The 11,351-nt window shown below is 39.7% G+C and overlaps 1 protein-coding gene across 2 annotated transcripts; it reads right to left on the bottom strand.

Moving 5' to 3' along the window:
- Positions 1-617: 617 nt before the first annotated feature.
- Positions 618-2,303, bottom strand: LOC122734111 (CCR4-NOT transcription complex subunit 2-like). Of its 2 annotated transcripts, XM_043974813.1 has the most exons (2): positions 2,244-2,303; positions 618-2,192 (listed from the first exon to the last, which is right to left on the bottom strand). In XM_043974813.1, the coding sequence occupies exon 2, from the start codon at positions 2,178-2,180 to the stop codon at positions 618-620; it is 1,563 nt and encodes a 520-aa protein (XP_043830748.1). In that variant the 5' UTR covers positions 2,181-2,192; positions 2,244-2,303. The 2 variants fall into 2 exon arrangements, with proteins under 2 accessions (XP_043830748.1, XP_043830747.1); XM_043974812.1 differs by having other exon boundaries at positions 618-2,276.
- Between the last annotated feature and the right edge of the window lie 9,048 nt (positions 2,304-11,351).

Here is an 11,351-nt window from a genome sequence, read left to right as displayed (position 1 = left end):
AGACAAAAGGAAGGAGAACTTGCTCATGCTTGCTAATGAAATACAAGAAGAATCTTCATATACCAATACACAAACTTTTTTTTTATAATAGTGCTACAATGAACAATGCAAATATTTTTTTGTAAACAGAGCAATGAAGGTTAAGTGACTAGCCCAGGGTCACACAGCTAGTAAACATCAAGTGCCTGAGGTTGGATTTGAACTCAGATCCTCCTGAATCCAGGGCCAGTGCTTTATCCACTATGCTACCTAGCTGCCCCAACAATGCAAATTTTGTTGCCTAATTTTTGTTTGTTTTTTGGGTTTTTTTCTGTTTGTTTGTGGGGTTTTTTTTTTGCATTTTGGAAACTATGGGATAAACTTTTTTCAGTCTACTTTTCTGTCATTACATACAAATGTCTGCTGTCCAGAAGAAGTGGAAACATTCAGACCCTGCTCAAAATAAAGAAAAACAATGGCAAATTTAGTTGTAAGGAAGGACCACAAAAGGTGAGCCTTTGCATTAGCCAATTGCTAGATCCTCAAGGAATGAAAACCAGGGGACCTGAGCCCCATCAATTCTGCAGTTCTGTTGAGTATTGTGCTGAGACAACCACAGCCCAAGAAAAGGGAAGTCTTTAGAAGGAGTGCTGAGCAGGGTTGTACTTGACAGATGAGGGCATATGAGGCCTTCCTTCAAATTTATCATATTCCAGAAGGAACTCCTTAGCTACTTTGCTCCAGTTAAGACAGTCAAAGAAGTAATATGTTCCCCTCTCAGATGAACCGGTTTTCACTGTTGGCTCCATGCCTGGGACCCTGGTGATCCATACTCGTTCTTCCTTGTGATATCTCCAACCTCGGTCAAAAAGTTCTACTGCTGCTAAAAGCTGTAACATGTCTCCTCCATTTGTGTAATAGAGATAGAAGAGTAGATCTTCTCCATATAGGCCCAGGTTTACTGCAGGCAGCTTATCTTTAATGTGAATGTTCGTTAAGTACTCAGATGGAACATGGAAGTCTATGTCTTGAGGCTGACAAGGTGAAGATGCCCAGGGTGATGCAAATGTGGGATAGAGATTTTCAGGAGAGGTGAGATTGAGGCCTAGTGTTGTAAAGTCACTTCCTAATGCATGATGTTCCATTCCTGGGTTTGTCTTTGCTTCTCTAATAAATGCCAACAAGCCAGTCATCCCAAATTGGTCCTTCACCATCCCTTGAGGAATGTTAGTAACCAGACCATCAGGTAACACCTGGATCCCTTTTTCCTGCTGGTTGTAGCTTTGTGCTGTTGAAATTTCATCTCCAGGGGATTTAGGTCCATCTGGACTTGAAAATGTCTTCCCAGGTGTATACAAATTAGATTCACTGTCCTCATTACTCTCTGTTGGATCTTTAAAGCTGGAGCCTGGCAATGCAGGAAAATCCTCTTTGTGTAATGAAATGTCCTGAGATTGCTCGCTTGCTGGTTTTTTTACCTTTCTAACATGAGGAGCTCCTGCAGCTAAGGGGCTTACAAATGGAGTTGGGTTACCACTTCCTTCCTTTCTGTTTGGATTGGTGAGTGGTGGGAAATCTGAAAGGTCCAATCCTGTAACATTTTCACTTCTAGCTTTGGCATTAAAAATGTCACTTAACAGAGAGTTCTTCATTCCAAATGCCTTATTCCTGTTCATTCGAAACCCAGACTTGGTTTTCACAGGAAAAGCTTGTCTGGAGGGTGGCTGCCCTGGCATGGAGATCATGCTTGGTGAGCCTCTGTAAGGGCTACCCAACCCTGAGCTGCTCATGCTATTTGACCTGCTGGCCATTCCAGTGCCCTGGCCCACCTGGGACTGGTTCTTCCTATTCCTTGGATTCACAGGTAATATGCCCCTGCTGGGAGGTGGAGGCCACTGGAGCAACCCTCTTGGGACCCCTGCTGTTGGGGAGAGGTGACTTGGTAACCCAGTGCCTTGGGATGAGCTGCGATTTAACTGATGGGTACTGCTGCCCCTTCCCCTGCCCGCAAGGCCTACTGTCCTATGCGGCCCGTATAAGCTCGCCCCAAAGGTAGACAGATGCACTGGCCTGGATGGGGATGCCAGCACGCCTTCTCCTGGCCCCTGAGCAAAGAGCCCAGGCTGGCTGTAGGACCTCTTCTCCTCAGGGTTGTCCCTGTTGACCCCCTCTACGGACTTGCTTCTGGAGGCACCAAACATGCTGCTGGTCACCTCTGTCACTTCTGTCCCCACACGCAGATCTGGACACTGGGAAGGGCACGCGTGGGAGTGTCTTGGCTCAGACAAGGTCTGTCCATCAGTACTCACCGCAGAGGCGGGTCCTTTCCTCTCAGTACTGGAGGAGATTCAATAGAACTGTCACTCGAGGGGCGTGTCACCGGAAGCTCCTCCCACCAAGTGCTCCCCAGCAAGAGTTTTCTTGTTAAGGGAACCAAGATGGCGCTGTATCAACCGAGGAGGCTGCTGGGAGCAGGACCTTTACCATTTGACCTCCGCCCTGGCCCCGGCCCCCTCTCAGGCTCAGTTCAGAGGGGGCAGCGAATGGCCAGAACTGCTGAGCTGCGGGTCTAGTGCTCTGGGATGGTAGGGAGAGGGGTCTGGGGGCGTGGAGTTGTAAGCCTCACGTGCCGTGGTGTGGTCACGTATGTGTGGGCACGTGAGTGTGTGGGGAGGGGAAGGGAGTGTCATCATCCCGCGCATGCTCACAAACCACCACTGCCTAGCCCTCTACCTCTTGTTCTTGCCTGCCTGGCAGCCTCTGCCTCCACGGCTGGTGCCTCTGCTGCTTTCCCCTGGCCTCTACAGCAAGCAGAACAAATGTTTAAAGAGCTCTCAAGGGAGATGCCTTCTATGGTGATATCGTGAGATGGAAAGACCCCTGAGCATTATATATAACTGAAATAATAAGAAATAAAAATTATACCTTGGCCCAATTTGTCGTGATTGCCTTTAGAACCCAAAATGGCATAGCTCAGATGGTTCCTAGAACACTCAAGGCTGAGGCTGCCAGTCACGCTTCTTGATGCAATGTTGGAACCTGCAGATCACAGGCATACTCTATATCAGAACTAGGAGTTCATCCTGTGTGTAAATGTCCTGATGGGGAGTGGAAACTGAGGCCAGAATATGGGATCAGAGAGCATCCTTAGAATCTAGTACATCAGAACCTGAGGGGCATTTATCATCCAAACTCTGGGGCTTCTAGTGTTGAAAAATGAAATACAGTTTTCATACCCATCCTCCTATAAGATAATAACCAGGTCAGAGACATCAGTAATATCTCCTACCCAGATCAGAGAAGGCTATTTCTGCCTCTCCTACCAGAAGTAAGTACCTCACAGAAACCAGATCAGAGAATGACTAGGAAAAACATCACAACCATTTATTTTGTCCCAAGAAGAAAGAACCACGATTATGTGGAGACCCTTCCCAGAAGGGCTCAAAGATTCCACCTTTCTGACTGTATATAAGGGGTTTTTTGTCCATGGGTAACAGAGTGTTGTCAGTTTCCATAGTATGATATAGGCAAAGGCAGTTTAACAATTTCAGTTATAACAAGTATGGAGGAAATCCCAAACCATCTTGATAAGATTACAGGATTCCAAAAGAGGGTTTGGCAAGGATGAGGTCACCCATATATCCCAATAAGACAGGGATTTACTATCTTGAGGAAAGAACTCACCAGGTAGGGACTTTTATCAGCTACTTATCTGGCTTAAGTTTGGAGTTCAGTTGAAGGGAAATTTGCTCATATTAACCTAGGGTTTCATGAAAAAAAATTCTTTTGGATAATAAGGTACTTCCATCCAATCCAGGTGATCCATACATTCATATTCAAATTAGCTGGTAAGATTTGGAATGCCAGTATGGAGAGACACTAGAAAAGAGAAAGTGGGACATATGGGGCTGAGCACTGGCCCTGGAGTCAGGAGGACCTGACTTCAATATGGCCTCAGACACAAGCTGTGTGACCCTGGGCAAGTCAACTAACTCTGATTGCCTCAAAAAGGAGAGTATATTCAGAACCTGAGAAAGCAATTTATCAAAGATATGGGAGTTTAACAAAGAAAATGACGGACTTGGTTCTTTATATTTCCCTGGACACAGGGACAATATCCAGGTAGCAAGTCACACAACCCTACTTCTCATGGGACAGGGAGGCAGGATGCTGAAGGATTCCCCTCTGAGATGCAAATTGAACAATTAGGCTTAATTCAACCTTACAAACACTGCCTGGCAGTACTATCAGTTGGAATTCCAAGAATCATGGCCATTAAGTAGGAACCTAAATCATAATATGATTTTGCATTTGGACTTACCCTGCAGGCACAAGGAAAATTCAAAGAGATCCCCTACACACTAGCTTTGTTGGCCTTAAGTTTGAACTCAGACTTGAGGGAACCATGCAGAAGGAGAAAAAACCTTCTCCCCTTCAGAGGATTCCTTCTGGTATCTGGAAGCCTAGGCCTGTGGGCCTGGCTGGAAGGAAATTCCATCTCTCCTCACTACCTCTTCTACTCCCAGGCCTGCCCCCCCCTCCCCCCGCCTCTCTCTCTGTCTCTGTCTGTCTGTCTGTCTGTCTGTCTGTCTGTCTGTCTGTCTGTCTCTCTCTCTCTCACACACACACACACACACACACACACACACACACACACACACACCCCAGGGCTCTAGTAAGGTACACAGGAAAAAAACACCCTAAACATTGAGGGTGCTGTCTCGCAGGTGTTTGTCTGTTTGTGTGTTTTATTGTGTTCTGTGTATGGCAAGCATTGTACTTGTCTCTCTGGAAGGAAAGTCTCTTTTCTTTTTCCGTTTAACTGATAAATCTCATTCTAAGATCATTTTGCCTCCCATGGTCTAGCCAAGCTAGAAAGGTCAGAATTTGACTGCAGGATATTTTTACATTGTGAACTATTCAGAGTCTGAGTTTGGCATTAGACTGTGATTGCTTGTCTATGCTGTAAATTAACCCTTCTAATCCTATAAGGTTAATAATTGCAAGATAATGAGAAGGGTATGTATATGATTCCTTAATTTCCAGAACTGTTCAGTAAGCAATCATGGAGTTCCTAGGTAACATCTGAATTTTGTAATAACCAGATTAATGAAGAAAATCCCCTGGGTCTAACTTTGGGAAAAATAGGGTTTTTAGTAAAATATTGGTGAAACTGCCATTCTGCTACTTTCAGATTATTTAGGCATGTTGAGAAGGGGTGAGTAAGTTGATTTTCTTTTAAATAAAAAGGGGGAATGAGTGGGTTAACAGGCTGTTCGCTGACCAATATGGTCTGAAGTACTATGATTAAGAGGTAAGTAGTTAAGAAAGTAGAAAGTTTAAGTATGTAGGAAGGAGAAGAGTCAAGGGTGGAAAACAATGTTGTGCCCTGTTTGCATTGACAGAGTGAACAGATATATGAGAGTAAATAGAGAAAATTTGGAGAGAAAAAAAGGGGGGAATATACTGTGGCTTAAAAAAAAAACCTGGCTGTAACAACACTTAACCCTTTCTTGGCTCACAAAAAAAGAAAAGAAAAAAGAAAAAAAGAGAAGATTTGTGTGAATCTGAAAATAGTTGAATTTGAGTGGGAGATCTATTTGCTTATGGAATTTTGCAAAGTATAAGGTAAGTACCTTTTAAATTAGTGTATGTGTTAAAATTGGAAATAACTGTAAATCATATGAGATTCCTACCTGTTTTTGTTAATAAACTATATTAATTGATTGTGGACATAAATGGGAAAACTGGTAAATCATTGTATGAAAAGAAGAAAAAAAGCACAGAAAAAGACCTTCTAGATTCCCCTTAATTTTTGACTTTGCCAGAGAAGAGCTTGTGAAATTCCTTGATAAGGGATGATCTTACTGAGAAGTTATAAAGTTGGTTATTATATAGAAGTAATCTTTAATTATTGATCTTTGCACCAGAATAAGTTTAAAAATGATAAAATATTTTGGAACTGTAACTACCAAAATGGTTACAAGGGTCTAAAATCAAATGGAGGACACCATGTGTCCTAAAGCACCCCTCCCCTTTATCCACCTGGCAGTTTCTGCTATGGGGTGGTGGGGAGGAGAGCCATCTGATAAGCATCTAGTGCCTAATATTTTGATCTGTGTTACATATAGATAGATAGATAGATAGATAGATAGATAGATAGATAGATACTCTTACAATATTTTCTAGTAAAATAGTTTAAAATTAGGAATTATTTGTAACGTGTAAAAGTTTCAAAGAAAAATGTTTTTTAAAACCCACTAACCATTGAACCACACTACCTCAGAATAGCATTTGGCTTTGAATTAAGTAATTTTGGTAAAGCAGGGCATGCCCTAGCTGTATTAAGACTTGCAGGCCATAAAAGCCTGAGAGAACTGCTGGGGACAACAAAATGCGGGTACACTTTAACTCAATTCCTTATCTGAAAAGTTTCTAAGGTATGGGCAGAAGCCTCTGCTCTTTAGAGAAATGGAATATATTCTGAAGAAAACAGAAAAAAGATATACGTGTGTGTGTGTGTGTGAATATGTATATATATATATACATATACACATGTGTATATATATACATATATATATATCCTAATGTAGTTTTATGGTATTACGTTTCTAAATTTTCTTAAAAAGTATAAATTGGTGAATAATTGTATCAGCTATGGAGAAAGTTCTGATGTGAAACCTCTTACATGTGTGTCTCCTGTTAAATTTGTATTTCTTATTACACCTAGAAGATATGAGCAGAAGGTAAGTATGTAAGATTTTACTATTTTCAGTGTAATTGTGTCATTACTCAATATGCAAAGTGACTAGGTACATTACTGCTCTGGTTTGTCATCTGCCAGCTAATGCTTACGTGGTCATGTTATTAGTACTTTACTTCTAGTAATATGTTTTAGAAAAAAAGAGAGATATTTAGCATTTTAAAAGTATTTTATCTCATGAAGGTTTGGTTAATATTCCTGTTAACATCAGGATAAATTTTAAGCTGTCTCTTTAAAAAATATTTTCAGGATATAATATATACATGTTTGATGAACACTTGTGTGATTTCAAAGGCCTGCTATCTCATTTGTAAGATAATTTGTTGCAATGACAATTTGCTATTGATAACAATCATGTCCAAACCTACTGTGAGTTGTGAGTCTTTATTAATTGATGGAAAAAAGCTTTCCTGAATATTTGAGTATTTGAGTTTCATTCTTAGGTTTGGTGTGTCCTACTTATAACTCTCATGACATATTTCTACTATAAGAGTAGACAAAGTGGAAGTTTGTTTTTGCAATATTGAATCAATTGGTTATTAAATTAATACTAGAGCATCTAAGTTACTGTAATAAACTGTGATGAAGGTCTTGCTGTTTTGACCTGAATTTATTGGTCTTGTAAGGGGCTAAAATTCTAGCTAGTCTGTCTAAAATATCTAATGAGTGGTCACCAATAAATTATAAGATTTAGTAAGAGTATTTAATTGTTTAAGTATTTATTAAAGAGCATTAGGATCAGAGAAAAAGGTAAAAATCTAACTATTTCTAAGAGACCCTATCATCTGACTTGCCATGGTGAGGTCAGGAACAAAAAGGACTCAATGCCTCCTGTGAAGCTGGGAACATTCCCACCCCACCCCCAACATACACACATACACACACACACACATACACACACACACACACACAAACACACACACACAGCTACAAGCTAATTGGCTGGCAGCTTTGATAGACAGCACCCACGAGCAAACATCACTTCCTGACATCAAGGACCTGACCACATGGCTTGCCCTCAGATGCCTTCTCATGGCGGAGCTTTCCTACATTAGCTCTCCAACAGGTAGTGTCATTCCAATCGTTACAGTCTTAAGCAATAATTAAATTGGTTCCTGAACTTGTCACGTGCATAAGATATGTTAGTGAATAATAGTAATTTATGAGCCATCTTATATTACCTTAATGGGGAATCTGAGTTTATATATGTTTATATATATCTGAGTTTAGATATATGGAACATGTGTAGAAACACATGCAAGCTAGTTGTCACTTCAAAGATGTTCCCATTGTTTAAAGGAATTCTGAGGGCAGTAGCCTATGTTTAAGCTTACATGACTAATACCTGAACATGTTTTACTATATACTATAGTGTGAAACATTTTCTAGTCTGTTCTCTTTATGCAATTTTGGATTAATTACAGTTACTCCAATTCTTGTTGTTTGTTATTAAGCATCTTAAAGCAAATCCATTTGTTTAGTGTTAACTTAGGGATGACAAGCATCTATTTAACTTAAGTACAAGTATAGCTAATGCTTGCTCTCTAGGATATGAGATCCTTGAGTTCATTCACTTGCAGTACTAATTATTGAAATTTGCTATTTAAGACGTTATGTAATTATTTATTACTATTCTGAGTTTGACTCCAGTTATGACCATCAAGGAGTGTTGAACCATATGACTCATGATGCCAGCAACCCAATGGGGTTGTTGCATGTGTGCACTGCAGGTGGAGTTCTCTAGGGGAAGGCTGGGAGACTGACTTTTTGGCAAAAACTGAGGTAGGTGTCTTCTGACTCTGTTTCCCCAAATATTACACATGGAATCTAAACTCTCCTACCTGGCTTATGTTAAGCCTGGCACACTGCATTTGCTGTCTATATAACTTCTGCCTGGAATGGACATGAAGTTAGAAAGCATTATTCCCTCAGAACTTTGTACCTCTTCTTTTATGGCAAATTCCTATAATCATGTCATGTGATGAGCATGAACACAATATTGGATCTTCATCCCTTAGGTTAGCATTAATATCTCGGGGAGATGTAGCTATAAGATTCAAACTATTTAACCTAGAAGTTCTAGTCCTTTTTATGTTTTAAAACAACTGGCATGTCTTAGCATCTGATTTTGTCATCTGTCTGTTATTAGTTATGCATTTGAAAACTGAATCAGAAACATCTGAAGTTAGTTTTGAAGAATTTTAATGCAACCAGTTTTCTTAGAGGAGAGTAATTTAAAGAATGTTTTGTTACACCTATGGAAAGGTCAACTTTAAAGTTTATTATGTAATATGGAAATAACATCTGTCTGTAAAGCATGTCCTGTACTACTAAACATGGTTTATTATGGACTACTTATTTGACATGTACTGTTTTGAAATTAATTAAGTGTCATCCTAAGTAATTTACTACAATTGAAGTTAATTTGGTAACTTTCGCGTAAGTTCATTTGAGGTGATCTCACAAAAATTATCTGTAAGCTATGTAGTATGTGAGGATTAGATCATAAGAAATTGAGTATAAAAATTTTTGGAGAAAAATTAAAGTCAAGTGTATATACATGTATTTGGGAAAGGTTTATGAGTTCTGCTTTCTATAGTATTATGAAATATTTAGCTTATATGTCTTATGTGTATCCCTTTGGCGTGATATTAACAATATGTCAGATACAGTGTTAGATAAAGCTTTGAACAGCATGGGGCATTCGTGACATCTCTCATTGGATGAAGGAGTTTTGTGAACAGCTTTTCACCAGGATCCTGGGGTTCCTAGATTATCTCTCTTGGTTTTCCCCCTTTCTCCCTATAGTAATATTGGTTCTTGTCCTTTTAATCTTTGGCTTTTATCTCTTTGACCTCTCAGTAGTTTGTTTCATCTAGGCTCAAGGCTTTCAACCTTATGCAAAAATTCCGTCCTATACACTTCTTCACCCTCTAGACCAGGCCTGCATGTATTTTTACTCCTTCCACTAAGACCTAGGGACAGTTCTACAACCCTTTTCAGCTTGAAGCAGCTACAGAAGATCTTTGAACTCTTTTCCCTTAGGTATTAAAAGAAAAAGTGGGGGAATGTAGTAGCAGCCTGGTAGGCCTGGGTCCCGTTAGGGATGTTCTGCCCCTGAGGGGGAAACTCGGACAATGGAGAAATAAGGTTGATCAGCTTGCTGGGGTCAGTTAGAGATGACTCTTTCCTTGGAGAAACAAAGTAATTAATTAACCAGGTAGTGGTTACACAAAGAGATAAATAAAGCAAACATGTCCAGGAAACCCAATAAGCTGGGGGCCTTGAGTTTACAGTATGAGCTCAGTTGGGAGCCAGTTGTGTTTGTTACATTATTAGCACCAGAGAGTGACAATAATCTCAAGTTAGAAATGTGGAATTTGTATTATTCATATAAACAAATAGCTAACACCATTTTCCAAATAGCTGTAACTTTTCGATCCTAAGTCTCTCTTCCCCATCCCACTCTCACTCATTTCTCTCCTCTAAAAAATTGTCATCTTATCCTTTGTTCAGGGAGTTGAAGTTCAGCACTTTTTTTCTCCCAGGCATACCTCTCTGTGGTGACTCATTACGGAACATGCCATAAACCTGTTCCTCCCCAAGAGTTGAAGTCTAGGGTTCTTCTCCTGGCAATACCTCAGGATGCCAAATAATAAAAACTTTTTTCTTAAATTTTGATTGGATCATGTGGGTGAGAAATTCTTTGAAAGAGGAATATTTTCAGAACCAATCTAGGGGTAACAGATATCAGCAAAATATGATATGATTACTATGGGAAGTGAATATAGTGTATTTTTGAACAAAAAACTCAGCTTTTAATTACTGTAGCTACAATAGATACAGAAAAATATTTGCAGATCATGGTATATGTAATTCATTAGGTAGAGTTTACTAAAAATCCATTAAAAAAACTTTAAAATCCAGTGCAGCCAAAATTAGGAGGGAAGCAGAAAGCTGGGAAATCATTTTTAAAGCCAGTGATTCTGATAAAGGCCTCATTTCTAAAATATATAGGTAACTAAATCAAATTTATAAGAATTCAAGTCATACTCCAATTGAGAAATGTCAATGGATATGAACAGGCAGTTTCCAGATGAAGAAATCAAAGCTATTTATTGCTGTATGAAAAATGGTCTAAATCAGTACTGATTCGAGAAATGCAAATTGAAACAACTCTGAGGTACCACCTCACACCTATCAGGTTGGCTAATATGAAAAAAAGGAAAATAATAAATGTTGGAGAAGCTGTGGAAAAATTGTAACATTTATACATTGTTGGTGGAGCTGTGAACTGATCCACCCATTCTAGGGAGCAATTTGGGACTATGCCCAAAGTGCTATGGGACTGTGCATACCCTTCAAGCCAGTAATACAACTACTAGGTCTGTTATCCCAAAAAGATCATAGAAAAGAGGAAAGGAAACACATATATAAAAATATTTCTAGCAGCTCTCTTTGTGGTGGCAAAACATTAGAAATTGCGGGAATACCCTTCAATTGGGGAATGGCTGAACAAGTTGTGGTATATGATGTAATGGAATACTATTTTGCTGTAAATAATGATGAGCAGGCAGGTTTCAGAAAAACCTGGAAAGACTTATATGGA

Source organism: Dromiciops gliroides, chromosome X (assembly GCF_019393635.1).
Source record: "Dromiciops gliroides isolate mDroGli1 chromosome X, mDroGli1.pri, whole genome shotgun sequence".
Taxonomy (NCBI): domain Eukaryota; kingdom Metazoa; phylum Chordata; class Mammalia; order Microbiotheria; family Microbiotheriidae; genus Dromiciops; species Dromiciops gliroides.
Note: the sequence above shows the minus strand (reverse complement) of the source record. Positions and strands in the feature narration are given on the sequence as shown.